This window comes from Pseudophryne corroboree, chromosome 6 (assembly GCF_028390025.1).
Source record: "Pseudophryne corroboree isolate aPseCor3 chromosome 6, aPseCor3.hap2, whole genome shotgun sequence".
In the NCBI taxonomy this organism is placed as follows: Eukaryota; Metazoa; Chordata; class Amphibia; order Anura; family Myobatrachidae; genus Pseudophryne; species Pseudophryne corroboree.
In genome coordinates, this window is record NC_086449.1 from 556,999,500 (window position 1) to 557,017,347 (window position 17,848).

General features: G+C 42.4%; 1 protein-coding gene across 1 annotated transcript in view; it reads right to left on the reverse strand.

Annotated features, from left to right (window-relative positions):
• The window catches only part of LOC134934622 (dynein axonemal heavy chain 3-like), a 1,803,147-nt gene that overhangs the window by 167,868 nt on the left and 1,617,431 nt on the right, over nucleotides 1-17,848 (reverse strand). Inside the window, exons 65-67 of the mRNA XM_063930015.1 lie at nucleotides 7,057-7,249; nucleotides 4,568-4,746; nucleotides 2,823-3,081 (exon numbers count right to left, since the gene is read on the reverse strand). Of these exons, the coding sequence (XP_063786085.1) occupies nucleotides 2,823-3,081; nucleotides 4,568-4,746; nucleotides 7,057-7,249 (631 nt within the window). The remainder of the gene's footprint in view (nucleotides 1-2,822; nucleotides 3,082-4,567; nucleotides 4,747-7,056; nucleotides 7,250-17,848) is intronic.

Genomic DNA, 17,848 nt, shown 5'->3' on the forward strand with positions numbered 1-17,848 from the left:
GACTGGATAGAACTGCCAACAGGCAGGATTAGCACACACCTGTCCTGCACCATTGCTGACATAATAATCTTCTTGACTGCCAGGCCTTATTGTACACTCTATTTACTCAAATTCCCTATATTATTTAGTTTGCAGTGAGTGTCAATAGGCGGTGGTAGACATGCCCCTCTGAATGGTGCACCCCCTAATAAAATTTCTTGCGCACGCCTATGCTGGTGAATAATGAAAGGAAATCATACAGTGCTTGGCAGCCCCTTTCCCCACCAAAAACAGCGAAAGTTGTCACTAGGTTGATGCTGACCACAGCCGGCTGCTACACTGCTCCTGTCACTGAGTAGGAGGAGCTGGCGGTACAGGGCATGTCCCCAGAGTGATGAAAACAGGGGCGTGCCATGAAGCCATGCCTTTCCCATGAAGCCAAGCCCTTTTCAATTTGTGCACACCGAAGGAGGGGGCTCCTTTGGCACACCAGGGGTCACTTACCCTGGTGACGCCACTGCTACAAGTGTAGTGTTTAGCATTTTATTAAAGTATTGCCATATCCATGTGTGTCAATCTACTAGTCTGTACTGTGAATTATTGATAGCCAAGTTAATCAGAGTCAGATATCCCCAGTAAGTAGGCCATCAAACATGGCAACAGTTGGTTTGGGCTTTGAACTAATAGCGTACTGGTAAGAATTCACTAAGTATGTAAATTTCAGTTATTTTATATATATATATATATGTATATATATATGTATATATATATATATATAAATATGTAGACATAGAATATGATTGCGTGATCAATGTTCAACATTCTTTAGTATATACAGTCTGCCCTCCACACGATGCAAGTGCACGCACCTCTCAAACAGCTCTAACCACCGGCTGCAGCTCCACAGCATGTAAAGTAAAAGAAAATGAGGGTGCACCCGGTGAGATATAGTATCAATTACATTGTACTAAAAGTAACAAGCTCACATACATCGTAGTTTAAAAACATCAGCATATGGACGTTTCACCAGCGCCACCGGATAGCGGCTAGCTGCCAGTTCCACATTGCTTCTTGCGGCAATCTCCACTTAGCGTTTCTGCTCCACGGACCTGGTGCTGGACATCAGCATGTCAGTCACGTCCTCCAAGCCAAGCTCAATGTGTTTTGTCACGATTGGACTTCGTCGGGAGTGTGTGACAATCATGACAAAACGCGTTGGGTGTGGCTTGGAGTATGTGACTGACATGCTGATGTCCAGCACCATATATATATATATATATATATATATATATATAATTTTGTTCTGTAATACAGTCCATAGGGTTCAATACATCAGCTGTTTTAAACTTTGTCACAGAATATGTTGCAGTTCTGCACAAAGTGTGAGTTTATGCTGAGTACACAAAGTAAACTTTTTCTATTTCTCCTGGTTGTTATAATCCATTATACACAGTAGTTGCAGCTTTGTAGCATTTATGCAAGTGGAATAAAGCTATAGCTTTATGGGATGTAGTTGGAATCCCGGCTGTCGGAATTCTGACGGTCAAAATACCGACACCGAAATCCCGACCGCCAGAATGCTGGCAGCGCTGCCACAGCTATTCCCACTCCTGGGTGTCCACGACACCCATGGAGTGGGTATAGAACCTGTGGCGAGCAAAGTGAGCCACCGAGCCCGCAGCGTGGCGAGCGTAGTGTGCCGCTCCCTTCCCTGCCGGCATTCTGACGGTCGGGATTCCGGCGTCGGCATTTTGACCGCCGGGATTCTGACTGCCAGGATCCTGTACCCAACCAGCTTTATAACCCTGAAGCCTCTCTGTTTTCTTATAGACTTCACCTTACTTACTAGCTACTACCATAGACCAGGACAGAAAAAGGTTTGCAAATTAAAGAAACACTTGCAACTTTGCACTGTAGGAATACAAAGAACTAATTTATATCAGATGTGTGCAGGGCCAATACAAAGTGTAACAAGCATGTATCACACAGAAACCCTTTTATCATGCACCCAACCCATTTTTATTTACATTATTAGTATATAACGGTTTGGGTCATTTACAAAACTTATAAGGTGTACAACAAATGCTGATTTGCTGTTTAATATATTGTACCAATTATACAAGGAGATACAGTATATGGCCTTGGAGGATGAGATTTGAAACGCTACAAAACATATCTTATTATGATTGGAGGAGCTGGGCAGAATGGGGGCAATCCTACCTACTTATTATACACACATATAAAAACTAGCTTATTACAGTGGTCAACCACGAACACATATGGAGACAGCTATAGCTAAAACACAATGCTATGTTGGAAGGAAACCCAGTACAAGACGATTTAATAAAATGCCTTAACTGTAAATCTATCATTTTGTCTGTGCATTTCTACTGCTCCTCATAAATAGCCTTCTACATGTAACTGTAGAAGACTCTAAGGGGGGAATTTAAATGTTATCAACCCCGATCTCCAATCTAAAGTGATGTGAGATCACAGGGGGTGATATACAATTGATGTCCCCTATCGCACTGATCACACCCATTGAAGTAAGGGTTTGCTGCGTAAAGCGGCTAAACCTGACTAAACTAATGGGCACGATCGGGAAAAGTAACTTTTATACACATTTCAACTCGCAAGTTGAAATGTACATGCTAGCAGCTGATTGTGCCCAAACGGAGCTATATTAGAATAGCTCTGTGTGAAGCCATCTAGTGGATGCCGGCTGGAATAAGATTTAAATTCTACCCTAAGTGCATTTAAAAAAATTATATATATATATATATATATATATATATATATATATATATACTGTATTTAAGAGAAAATAAATACATTTTACATACATTTGAGCAGAAATGGTCGTCTAATCCACTGAAGAGAGTTAGAGTGGAAAGTCGAATAATTTCACCCCAAGATTTATCCTTAAGCCATGTGGGATCTGGATTGTGTCGCGGGACCTCCAGTGCAACACCTCCAGTCAGAAGAAAGTGCCATTCATCCTTATTGACCAGACCTCTGTTCCTCTGTAACCCCACACACAGCAGGAATGAAAAAAGCAGCTTGTGCTTTTCAAAGAGAGAGCGGCAAACTCGTTCATATATACTAAAAAATGAATAAACAAAAATGTTTTAATAATTCATCATACCATCACATACTTACCATTTGATTACGGATAACCCCGGATATCTACATTACTACCTTTTTCAAATTATATGCATACTCTGCTCCTCCTAGTCCGAGATACTTTCTATATTCAGGCTAGTGAAAGAGAATTGATAGAGAGAGGCACACACACAATCTATTGTACCAGTACAGGTATTATTTTCCTGCAGCCATTCCCAGGGCAGCTTCTTCCAGATAACATTATTTTATACATTGCAAGCATATTCAAATTAATGCTTTACATGCCTATACATATTATATACTGTGTGTGTATATATATATATACACACACACACATACATATACAAATATATAGTGTGTGTGTGTGTGTGTGTGTGTGTATGTTTGAGTGTGTGTCCGTGTGTGTTTAAAATAGGAGATTTTTAGCAGTCAGATTCTGTAACAGTGTGATAAATTTCCCATTAGATACAGGTAAGACTGTCAGTGAAGAGGCAGTGTCCATGGGAACAGTTTCTCTCATTAGACTTTCTTTTTACGCCTGAGAACACGAGAAAATGTGTTCAGCCTTCCCAGTAGCTCTAGGTAGGTAAAGCAGGAAGCTGATACTGGGAGACTCATCATCAGTGTAAACCAAGTTCTGGCAACACTCAAGCACAAAGCTGAAATTGCAAACATGCAGTAATGTTGGGATACCCACAAATCCCTGTAGACCTCTAGCATAGATCAATTGTATTTACAATTATAATGTATCACAAATTGGGGTTATTTACAAAAGATATAAAGTGCATTGTAAATGCTGCTTTGCAGTATGATGCACACATTTGTACAGGGAGATGTATTGCTTTGATGATTAGATTTGAATGGCTTAACCGTTAACATCTTCTGATTGGAGGAGCTGGGCAGATTGTTTAACATTCCTTGAGGAATCCTATTTTATACACACATGTGAACACTATATTTCATTGCGTTGAATCGTGCTATTTAAACAGCATGTACTGGGGAGTATCCTGCTTAGCTGGGGTCTGTAAAATATTTTACTCACTGCAAAGCAAACCACTAGAATTTTACATGTACTCAGGAGATCCCCGTAATCAGGCATTACCTTTACTTTCAAGGGGACATGTTTTGCTTTATATCAATATCTGAGTAAACAAAATAGTATACTGATTATATTTAGCTATAAATGGGATAAAATTGAGGAATATATTAGGAGCAATCAGAATAGTTTACTTTAAAGAAGAGTGATGTCATAAAGTTGATCCTAAAGTGCTACTCCTGAAGAAAGGAGTGCAGGGACATTCTCACTGTATCCACTATGCATGTTTACTGACGAGTACATTGATTTGTAGGGGGCAGTAACACAGATATGTGTGTGCACCTACTGTAGGACTATGCTAAACTGAGATTAAGATGCATTTGCAGAAATGGAAATTTACAGTGCTTTTGTTATTCACTTTGATCATACTTGTTCATGAAGTAGTCATTGAGGTTAGTTATCCGTTCTTGTAGCTTCTGAGAGGATTCGCTTTTCTTAATAGCATTAACATACATGTTAATAAACCAAGCCAAAGAATACTGATACATCGAATCAATGTAAGCCAGGTCTGAGATGACAAAAAAAATTACGCTGGAGTAGTTTGCAACCTGTTAATACAAAAAACAGTGTGTATGTATGTGTATATATATATATATATATATATATATATATATATATATCTATCTCAATGTTTATAAAATTCTAAATAAAAACTTAAATAAATGTTAGAGCATGATAACTGGTTACATTTAGTGTGGAGTATTGTTTAGAAATAAGACATGAGACCAGTTGCAGATCCTTATACACTATTGCTGTAGTCACAGCATATAGCCGCTCTCGGTGCGCCAGGGCTCGGTGCGCCAGGGGGGGGGGGGGGGGGGGCGGGGGTGAGGGGGGGGGAGCAAGTCGCAGTAATTTCTCCTTAAGTTAATGATTTTAGGAAAAATCAGAATTGCTCTGGAGTTGCGTTAAAAAAGCGACAGTGATTTCTTTAGAAATCACCACATCCCATTGGCTGTCTTTCAATTGAATAGCAAAACCCTGTGGCTGCGGGAAAAACCTTGCACTGCAGGGTTTTATGAATTTCCCACTTTTGACTGAGTGAATTCCCCCCATAGACACCAGATGTAAGACTTCACATCTGTATGCTGCATTATACATAGCCTACATACTGCACATAGGGGTCTATTTATTAAGCCTTGGATGGAGATAAAGTCGCTGGAGATAAAGTACCAGCCGATCACTTCCTAACTGTCATTTTTTAAACACAGCCTGTGACATAGCAGTTAGGAGCCGGTTGGCTGGTACTTTATCTCCAGCAACTTTATCTCCATCCAAGGCTTAGTAAATAGACCCCATAGAGTGCTACTTCTTAATGATATCACCTTCACTTACCTTTATGTGTTTTCTCTGCACAAAAGTATGTTAAAATGTATTAATCACATTATACGTCATCCTCTTTGCAATGCCACGCTCACTTATCATGCCATGTGTTTCAAGTTGGCAGCTTAAATAGGGAGCACTGTAGTTTCAGTTCCACTAACTCAGGCAAAGATATCAATAATATTAACAATACATACTAAAATGAAAACAGAGTCATCTGTTCCCCCTGCCATTATGAAGGCCACATATGGCACTTGGTCGGGTAGTATCCAGTGATAAGCATCCTGACGAGGGAAAGGTTAGCTATGTTTAAAGGGCAGTACACACTAAGAGAGATGTGTGCTGAGCGATCTATCACAGACCGTTCATCACACATCTCTCCCCCGCTCAACACACAGCGCGATGTGTGCAGAGCAGGGAGGGGGGCAGGGCTGCTCATTTCCCCCAGCGGGAGAAATGAGCGATGTGCTAGATTGTGACTGCATGCAGGCCAATCTAGTGCCTGCGATAGGGGGAATACACGCGAGAGATCTGTGCTTAACTTCTAAGCCACAGGTTCTCAAACTCGGTCCTCAGGACCCCACACAGTGCATGTTTTGCAGGTAACCCCGCAGGTGCACAGGTGTATTAATTACTCACTGACACATTTTAAAAGGTCCACAGGTGGAGTTCATTATTTCACTTGCGATTCTGTAAGGAGACCTGCAAAACATGCACCGTGTGGGGTCCTGAGGACCGAGTTTGAGAACCTGTGTTCTAAGCAATCTGGTCAGTTTGCTTAGATTTTAAGCACGGATCTCTCCGTGTGTACCCCCCTTTACTCTCTGAATCAGTGTTTTTACAGAATGTAAGGTTACCCTTTGGAGAAACTTATCTCAGCCATTTGGTTACCCTCTGGAGAGTCATTTTTAAGAGGCTTGCCCCATGGCTATTAAAAAATGATGAGCCTACAGCTCTTTTGATATATTAGTGAAGAGTGCTATAATATTTAGAAATGTAACAGATGCTAGCTTTATAAATTAATTATTGAATTACTCTAAATAACACTATTCTAAAACAAAGTTAACAGTGTGTATATTCCCTTCTTTGTCCAGGTTGATACAGAGGTCACATCTATCTTTCTATCCATCTATGCCAACAGTCAGCCCCAAGGTATGCAGCGCTGATGTTATATGTTTCCTTCCTAGATAACAAGGCCTATAAAACCCTGGGGATACCTCTGCTACACTCATGTGTTCTGTTTATATTTTATTGTTTTTCTATATATTTCAGGGAAAAATTATTTTATGATTTTTTTTTAGTATTTGCAGCAATTATTATTACCACGCGCTTTCATGGTGGCATCTCTAATGGCACTAAACAACAAGGCTGTGCAAAATGATGTCTTCTGATACCCAAGAAAAGGCAAAAGTATAATTTGATACAATATCTAAAGTCACTTATATTATTACTTCATTGTTAAGAAAATGATGTCAAAAAACAAATGCAAACAGTTATAAAATAAAAGTGTGAAGGTGTTAAAAGGATGTACGTACAGGTCTGTAGCCATCTCTAGTCTCATCAATTTGTTTCTCTGTCTTAGCTGTTATTTCTTGTTTCTCCTGGATCTCCTGGGACAACTTCTTGCTTGAGGAAAGAATGTCAATAGCTCGCTCGTCCTCCAAGATGTTTCCTTGTGACAGAGATAATACTTCCAAAATCTGATCTTCTATCTCTTTCAACTGTTTTCTGTTATAAGAAATTTTATTTATTTCACAAATTATAAAAATAGAGCATGGAGGATTCCAGCACAGTCTAGACTGCCATTTCCTTCCTTTTCAATGTGATTTTTCTCTCGCATGCAGACCCTCACAGTAATTGTCATAGATTCCTAAGTATGTCAAATTCCAGCACAACTGCTTACAAATTTTGCCTCAAGTGAATTATTTTATAATAGGCTCTGGGAGGAATTTCTCAATGTTTGACTGATTTAGTTCTTTACCTAGACTTCCGAGGGTATGCAAATAAAACCAATATACACTTAAAATGCAGTATCAGTGTTTATAAATTCACTTTGGTTGGTTTAGAATTGCATTTAATGTTTAATTTTCATACTAGGATTGTAAAGTTACACAATTATCATCTGCTTTTTGCTACATATATATATATATATATATACAGTGGTCGAAGTGGGGCGGTATTCGGCGGTATGGTATACCGCAACTTCTTCAACTGACCCGGAAATTAAAGTGCAGCAGGAGGCGGGGGAAGTGGCCATCCTGCTGCACATTGTGCTCCCGTCCTTGCTTGGTGGCCATCGGCTGTGTAGAGCGCTGTACTAGCTCACAGCCGCCCTGCCGCCAGCTGTCCACCGCCGCCAGCCGCACTGGCGGAAGTCCGGGAGGCAATGGAGTCGGTTGCCGCCGGGCTCCAGCAGCGAAGGGGGCACCTTCTCCATTGCCTCTGGTGACAGTGCAGCTGCCCGGCTCCCGCATGACACCCCCTGCTCTTTCATGACACACCAGGCTCCCGCCCCTCTAACAGCGCATCTGCCCAGCTCCATCTTCTGGACCACGGCTGGCCAGCTCCTGCCACACATCGCAGCTGGCCGGCTCCCCTGACAGCGCCGATGCTCAGCTTGACACGCCCGGCTGCTCAGCTCCCGCATGACACCCCACTGATGCTCGGCTCCCGCATGACATCCCACGGCTGCTCAGCTCCCGCCCCCCTGACAGCGCAGCTGCCCAGCTCAGTTTTCCGAACCACGGATGGCCGGCTCCCGTCACACAGCGCAGCTACCCGGCTCCGGCTCCCACATGCTGACACCACAGCTGCCCGTCAACCGGTGAGAAGATGGAACTGATGGAGGAGTGTGTCAGTGTGTGTGTGTGTGTGTGTGTGTGTGTGTGTGTGTGTGTGTGTGTGTGTGTAAATGTGGCTGCGTGTGTGTGACTGTGAGTATGTAGATATGTGGCTATGTATGTGTGGCTATGTGTGTATAAGTCAGGCATGTCCATACTGCGACCCTCCAGCTGTTGAGAAACTACACATCCCAACATGCCCTGACACAGCTTTAGCATTCTCTGACAGCAAAACTGTGTCAGGGCATGCTGGGATATGTAGTTTCACAACAGCTGGAGGGCCGCAGTTTGGATATGCCTCGTATAAGTGGTATAATGTGTGTGTGTGTGTGTGTGTGTGTGTGTGTGTGTGTGTGTGTATATATATGGCTGTGTGTAAATGTGGCTGGGTGTGTATTTTTATATATGTAAGTGTGTGTATGCATGTATATGTGGCTTTGTGTGTATATCTGAACTGGGCAGAGTGGGGGGGCAATATGATCTTTTTCACCTCCGGGCGCCTGGTAATAACTTATGTCCCTGGCCAGCCGCCCACCGCTCACCACTGCCAGCCGTCCGCGGCTCATCGCCGCCAGCCACCAGCCGCCCGCCGATCACCACCGCCAGCCGCTCACCCACAACAAATGGCGGTTAGAGGAACCTCACCGCACCAAAGGCCTCCTTATCACCGCCGCTGCCCATGGGTGCCTCCGCCGACCACAGTCAGGTAATGTTCCCCTGCTGTCACCCTCTCTCCCTGTTGTTACTGTCCCTGTCCGTACTGTCACTCTCTCTCTCCCTGCTGTCACTGTCGTCACTCTCTCTCTCCCTGCTGTCACTGTCATCACTCTCTCTCTACCTGCTGTCACTGTCATCACTGTCATCACTCTCTCTCTCCCTGCTGTCACTCTCATCACTCTCTCCCTGCTGTCACTGTTGTCATTCTCTCTCTCCCTGCTGTCACTGTCGTCACTCTCTCTTACCCTGCTGTCACTCTCGTCACTCTCTCTCTCCCTGCTGTCACTGTCATCACTCTCGTTACTTTCTCTCACCCTGCTGTCACTGTCGTCACTCTCTCCCTGTCATTACTCTCTCTCCCTGTCGTCCCTCTCTCTGTCCCTGCTGTCACTCTGGCAGTCCCTGCTGTCACAATTTCAGATCATCCAGTGTGCTATGATGTGAATTTTGGCTCATTCAGCATGCTATAATGTGAAATTCGGCTCATTCAGTGTACTATAATGTGAATTTCGGCTCATTCTGTATGCTATGTGGTCTGTGGTGGATGAGGAGGCTGTGGTCGGCATGATGCGGAGGAGGTGGAGGTGCAGAGAAGGATTGAGGGCAGCGGCGGGGAGGCTGAGGGCGGCGGCGCTGCTGAAGTGTAGCGGAGGAGGAGGCAGAGGGCGGCGGCAGTGCAAGGAGAAGGAGGCTGTGGTCGGTGGCACTGCGGGCGGCTCCTATGACCGCGGTGCTACTATTTCAAATCTGCCGTGGACCGGCAGCCAATCAGGAGTGGAAATAATAGCGCCGCGGTCATAGGAGCGAGAGCTCAATGCAGCGGCGGGGGACTTCAATGGTCAGTGCTGGAAGAAGTGGCGGTATGCCATACCATTGTATACCGGCCCACTTCGAGCACTGTGTGTGTATATATATATATATATATATATATATATATATATATACACACACAACAGCAGTCAGCGGCACTCCGTTCAATATTAAGAGTAGTGAAACAGCCGGTGCCCTCCAGTGGTATTGGTGACCATGAATATAGTATAGCAGTCGGCGGTACTCAGAGTTTTAATGAAAAGACGGAGATCAAGTCTGAGAAGTCAATGTTTCAATGTTGATTCATAACATTTTCAAGAGTGTAACAAAAATAAACATACCTATATTCCTCTCACAGGACCGTCCATGGCGCCCACCGCCCGCCAGGTCCCACTACATCTAAAATGACGTCATCACTGGACGCCGGACGCGGTGTCAAGGAGAGAACTGCAAACCTGTGTATAATAAAAAATATCAAAATAAAAACAAACAATACAATACAAATACAATGTTAAAAGCTTCACTGTAAACACTGGATACTCTGTGAATGCCACAATGTATAGAATACTGTAAATTGCATATCAAAAAAATGTAGCACAGAATTATCTAAATATATAGTGCCTGAAGAACATCAACAGTATATTGGTAAAAGTTAATAATAACCTTAAAGGGTATATATACAGGCAAGTGGCAAATTGAGACACCTGTCGCAAGACACTTTTTACAGGCCCGCCATAAATTAGCAGTCCTTAAACACCGTATTATTGATCACATTCCCTCTCTTACACGTGGTGGTGATCGAGAGTTAATTCTTTTGAAAGCAGAATCTAAGTGGATATTCCTACTTAATACATTGTCACCTCGGGGGCTCAATGAACAGCTAGGGCTTTCTTGTTATCCCTAACTTTGTATTAGTCTGTAAGTTTTTTACACTGTATAGCTCTGTGATAACTGGTAGACTCTTCTCCGTTACTATATTGACTATTTATATGATATATTCCCGTTCATAGGTACATGTCTGTCCTTGGTTTATTATCAGGTGTCTAGGTGTCTCAATTTGCCACTTGCCTGTATATATACCCTCGGAGAAAGTTGGGATGATCCCTCACCGCTTGCTTAAATAATTCTAGTAGTTATTAAGGTGTTGGTGGTGCTCCCCTAAGGGAAATGACAATAGTATCACAAAAGATTGTCCCTGCAAGAGAGCAGGGGGACATGACGTTTCACCTCTGTGTGGGGGCACTCTTTTTTAGAAATATTTCTGTACGTATTTAAATATAACTTTTAATTGATAAATATAAAAAATGTCAAGCATGACAGATTGTCACTCTATTACTTAGCAATTTCTGTTCAATATTTTAAATATTAAATTGAGACAAATATGATAAAGAGAGTTCAATTATCTTATTTGTCTTGTAGCAATACAAGTGTGACCATGAACTAGTCTAATTCATATGTTACAATGTAAATATAAATATCATCTATTAACACTTTAATCCAGAGTGGGTGAAACAGTGTAAAAAACTTACAGACTAATACAAAGTTAGGGATAACAAGAAAGCCCTAGCTGTTCATTGAGCCCCTGAGGTTACAATGTATTTAGTAGGAATATCCACTTAGATTCTGCTTTCAAAAGAATTAACTCTCGATCACCACCACGTGTAAGAGGGGGAATGTGATCAATAATACTGCTAATGTATGGCGGGCCTGTAAAAAGTGTCTTGCGACAGGTGTCTCAATTTACCACTTGCCTGTATATATACCCTTTAAGGTTATTATTAACTTTTACCAATATACTGTTGGTGTTCTTCAGGCATTATATATTTAGATAATTCTGTGCTACATTTTTTTTGATATGCAATTTATTCTATACATTGCGGCATTCACAGAGTATCCAGTGTTTACAGTGAAGCTTTTAACATTGTATTTGTATTGTATTTTATGTTTTTATTTTGATTTTTTTATTATACACAGGTGTGCAGCTCTCTCCATGACGCCGCGTCCGGCGTCCAGTGATGACGTAATTTTAGATGTAGCGGGACTGGGTGGGCAGCGGGCGGCATGGACGGTCCTGTGAGAAGTCCTCAATATATTAGTTTGTTTAGTGTGTGTGTATATATATATATATATATATATATATATACATATGCATACATACATACATACACACACACTATATAAACAATGAGTTGTGTGATCCCAGCAATTCTATTGTACAAGCACATTTACAATATGCTGTGTATATATATCATGTTTTCAGGCACAGTTTCTCAACTCACAGGACACAGGAAGACAAAGGGACTTGTTCAAGGTCACAAGGCATTGACAAGGATCAAATTAGGATCTCAAACAAGTCTCCGAGGACTCATATTTATGGACCATTAAACACTTGTCCACTGTGCATCATTTGTGTTGCGTTCATTGGCTGGAAGGAGCAGCTTAATAATATGACCTCAAAATAGTGTTTTATTGATGACTATGACAAATGGATTGTCAGTACTCACCATCCTTTTTATAAATATTGGTCAGACTAAAAATAAAGCAAGCTGTATCCGCAGTTTGTCTGGTATTTTGGAGAAGTTCAGTAAGTGCTGACAGTGTGTTTCTTAAAGGGGGCCTATTTATTAACAATACTTTGCAGGAAATCCTCCGAAAAGAGACATTTTCAGAAGAATCCTGCAAAAATTAAGTATATTCAGAATGTATCAAGGGGTGACCACAACAGATAACAGCGATAACTGCTACAATCTCTTTCCCATTTCGCCAAGTTGCGAAATGATGAGATATATCAAGCTATGAAGAACATATTGTAGCTGTTAGGAATTTACATACCCCAGAAAAATAATTTCTTACTTACCATGTTATGTAGCAATAAGAAATAATACTGTTCAAGGGTAGCATTCAGGAAAAAAATAATTTCGTCCCATAATGACCTAAGCATCACTATTTTAAAGTCTGCCTTCTAGTGAATGTGGTACAGCCCATCAGCAGCAAGTGTGAAATTACTTGTAATAATAACATAGGCCCAGATTTATCAGGCCTTGGAGAGTGATAAATTGCACGGTGATAAATGACCAGCCAACCAGCTCCTTACTGTCATTTTTTAAACATAGCCTATGACATGGAAGTTAGGAGCTGATTGGTTGGTACTTTATCACCGTGCTATTTATCACTCTCCAAGGCTTGATAAATGGGGGCAATAGTATTAGCAACATTATTTCACCTGCTGAGTTATTCCTACTCCAATTATATCTTAGGTTTCATCATACAGGTCTGCCATAATAGAATACGTATAAAGTAGCTTATTAAAGAAGCAAATTATGAAAAATCACAAATCATGGCTAAATCTCTAAGTCTATTGCATGCCAAGTCGTGCCATACTGGCAGGATATAGGAACGGTGAATGTGGACACATCTGTACCAGTGCCAACTAAGCTAATGAGAGCCAGCAACTGGTTATGGCAAACAGATTATATTGTATGTACTATTTTCACCATTTAATGCTTTACTTTTATATGTTATGCTGTGCTTTTATAGGTCGAAGTTTGTACGCTATAGAATACCAATGGTTAATAATGATTTTACAATTTAAGACTATTTCCATTTAGAGTGAATGTTTTACTATGGCTCAGGTAGACAGCAATACCATATAAATAGCTTAGGGAATTGTTACTCATTCAAGTATTAGCTGCATCTTTAAAGTAGAAGGGGTTAAATACCAGGTGTAAGAAATTGTTGGTAGCTTTAATAATTAAGGGACACAGACCAATTTCGTGATGTGTTTTTATTTCTGATGCACTTTTCACCCGATTAGTGATTCTACTACCAGCACACAATTGCCTTGAGAAAAAAAAGAATGAAAGAAAAAGCTATTACCTCATGTGAGCAACCAAATTTGCAATGTCCCGCTGTGTACCTGCACGCTTCATTTTCTGGCTTAGAGAATCACAAATACCAATCAAATAGGATAGTGCCTTACCAACAGCTTTCAGGGTTATTCTGATTAATGATCTGAATTATTTTCCAAACGTCTAAACTGAGTTTTCCCACATATTAGGTGAAAATGAAATGTCTGAGGAAACTATTTTAGTTTAGCATTTTCCTCACCCAATAAGCAGTAATTTCAGCAATGGCTGCTTATAAGATTGACATCACATTTGTATTCAGTCTACAAGGCCGAGACACATGTGCCATGACTACTGTCTGAGCAGTAAATATTTCTGCTATGAAGTGATACTGGTCCAGTTGGTTCATAGTCCACTGCTATAACCTCCCTGATGGTTAAAAAAATATCAGCTGTTGATGATCAACTCATCACTGGCTGTTCTTAGTACATGGGCTTCAGAAGTAAGAGCGCAGATTATACTGTACTTCACTGCACATCTACTGGTTTCCACGCATGGTCAGTAGAGGAGGGTGGGAACCTTAGCTATGAACAGGAGTGTGTCGCCAACCACCAATAGGTTACAGTGGAAGGCCTGATTGTGTCTTGCACCCCTGCCTGACTGACACTATGCTAAAAGTAGTGGCCCAATGATGATTTCTATTCCTGTGTGTTAGCCAGTGAACCTCCTTTATTGGTTCCTACTGTAAAATAACTGTTTGACTTCATGTTGTCTATGTCATACCTCCTCTGTCCATCCTGTATAAGAATGTGTGATAGTGTTATAGTGCTTGTGATGTTGAAATTCTGTGTGAAATGTTCACAAATGTGACGCAATAACATAGATGCCAGCAGTTCTTAATGCCCACATTTCACAGCTCTATTAGGGTTGATATATGGGTTAGGGCCCCTTTGGGCTAGCTAAGCATACTGGTATATTAGATAAGCTTAATGGCCAAGTATTGCTATTCCTCATGTAGGCCAGAAAAGTGTGAGGAGGCGGGCTGCTGCAGTACAGAGAGCAGCTGGATAGCAGATAGGAAGGACAGAGGTAGCTGTGCAGTAGGTTTCAAACAGGGTGTTTGCACTTGAACAGTATGCAGGTTTGCAGAATACACTGAGAGAGTGGGCAGGAAAGTATTTATGCTCAAGGACAGGTGCAAGATTACAGGATGACTAATGTAAGAACACTGTTGCAGGATCAGCAGCGTACCACACACACACACCGGTACTTAGGATGCCAACAGTGCTTATACCTAAAGCAGCAGAGGCTTACCCAATTGGCTGGAGACCACAAGATAGAAGGCTGGAGTAATATACAAACTTGTGCATGGAGGATAAGGGCAAGGTAGAGTCTAGACCTCAGCAGGTGCAGATGAAATACAATGAGTTAGTATGAAGCACTTTGCAGTTGGAATTCACTTGCAGGCTGAGCACAGAGTAAATACACTGAGGGAGTAAGCAGGAGGTTAACCAGACAGGTACATGGCAAGGATTCAGGCAAGGCAAAGAGACTAGGCTTTTGACAGGTAGAGTATTCACAAAATAGGCAGAATATCCACAGGACAGGCATGAACCTGGGACACAGACCAGCAGCTTACACCTTAGCAAAAACTATAACTGGCAGGACAAAGCAGGACTGACTGCCTTTTAAGAGACACCAGCATCAATTAGAAGAGCCAGAGAGAGAAGGCCTCCTTAATGATTAAATTCATGCAGCTGCAGCACTGCATGTATCACATGAGTCCGGGCTGTGAGAGAGCAGCAGTCCCAGGATTTCCTGTGGCCACCCAGCATCCCTGTTTCCTATTGGCCGGTGGGACTGTTGGGCACTGTGGGAGAGTGACGCGATGTCCCAGTTGCTTAGCAACCGCTTGGCCCTGCATGAGAGATGAGCTACGCGTAACACTGGTTTAGCATGCTCAGTTTGAATGGGGATTTGGCAATATGATCATATGACCAGGACCTGGTGTCCCCTGATTGGTTGGATGTTCGGGTGACAGAATTTGAAGATGGTGGTGCCCATGGAGCAGAGCCACGTAACCAAGTGAAACCTGCTATCCATGTCTACAAGCAAAAGGATGCTCAAGATCTTCTCATTATGGTGACAACTTGTTGACATAAGCAGTGGAACCAGATTGACAAGGGACTTTTTTTTTTTGCAGTGCAAAGAGATGTACAGTACGTTCATCTACAGCGGCTGCTAATAACCTGTACATGAGGTTCCCTGAACTCTGTTTTAAAGTATTTTCAACTATGCAATGAGCAACTTTGTTGATGTGTATATTAAAAAGACTGTACTTAAAGCATAAGACCTGGCTTAATTTAACCTTAAGTTAACTTAATTGCAAAGTCTAACAATATACAGTATATGTCAGTTATTGAAATTATATATTCCTACATTTTAAGCAATTTTACATTTTAGTAGATTGTTCATAAGTGCACTTTTAGGGCATTTTTCTAAATGGGTTTGAATTAATTTGTTTACTTATGTCATGAAAGTATAAACATCCATGTGGCAGCCATACTTAAAAGGTGGATTGTTTCCAGTGGTAGCAGTGTGTAGCAGTACCTCAGTTTTATTAAGTGTCTCACACAAGACACTGCAAAAACTTTAATTCATGCCCTCATTGGGGGTCATTCTGACCCGATCGCACGCTACAGTTTATTGCAGCGGTGCGATCGGGTCAGAACTGCGAATGCGCCGGTGCCGCAGTGCGCCGGCGCATGCCAGGCAGCCGAGTGCCGTCGGAGCACTACGATCGCCTCTGCCTGATTGACAGGCAGAGGCGGATGCTGGGCGTGGGGGGCAGAACGGCGTTTGGCTGCCGTTTCGTGGGCGCCTTCCGGTCAACGCAGGCATGGCCGGACCATGCGGGGGGCAGGCCGCAGCGCCTGCGTGACATTACGCGCAGCCGCTGCGACCAGGAGCAGCGACAAGCAACTCCCGGCCAGCAGCAGGAGCTGCGCTGGCCAGGAGTTACTCCACAAGTACAAAAGCATCGCCGCTGTACAATGCTTTTGTACTTGTACTTGTAGACCGGACACACATGCGGAGCGGGCTAGCCCTGTGCTGGGCGTGCCCCCGCATGTCTGTGTCCCTAAATTTAGCACAGCTACGATCAACTCGGAATGACCCCCATTATCCCTTGCATAGAGTATTGCAATAGCCTCCTTACTGGTATTCTCCTAAGCAGACTTTCACCCCTGCAAACCAATACAACACAGCAACTAGACTGATATTCCTCACAAAGGGGCATATTTACTAAAATATGCAGTCTACCCTTGAAAATTAAGAATCCTTAGAGCTGCATACTGCAGCAATAAGGAATCTTTTTCATTCAAATATATAAATTTGAATCACCAGGACATTGGCTCTGATAAGAGCCCGTCCTAGTGATCCGAAAGAAGGAAAGTGATCACATATGCAATTGCGTTACTTCTACCTATGGACCCCCTCATGGGCAGGGCAGTAGAGAGCCTGGCTGGGCCCAGGTAATTCAGGAGGCATGGCCTAATCACAGGAGGTGTGGCCATGCACCCTTAGAAAAAAAATGCAGAAAAAATTGTACTTTAAGCTTCTCCCTGGCCACACTGAAGCCCAGCACACAGCAGCGTGTACTGACTGGGCTGAGGAAAAGAGCTGCTGCCACCAAGTAAGAGGGAAGAAACCTGGGCCCTCACTGGGCACTTCCATCAAAGCTGGGCCCAGGTAATTAGTCTTCCAGATGCACATGCGCAATCTAGTAAAAGCTGATATGCATTTCAGAACATATTGCAGTGCATCAGAGTTGGATCACAAGATCCCTCTCCAGCAGGGAAACCCCATAGCAGGTAATAGGCTAACACCATATGAAGATGGCGTTAGCCCATGCAGACAAAAGCCACAAAGCTTTGCTGTAATATACTGAATTCAATATTAAATACATTGGCTTACATATAAGTCTATCAAGAAAAATATACCAACATCCATTGATATTTCACCTTACTTGACCTCTCTGTTCTACGCAAGATCTACTGTAGCTCTCAGCCACACTCATTACCTGCTTACATTCATGGTTACAAGACTAGAAGGTA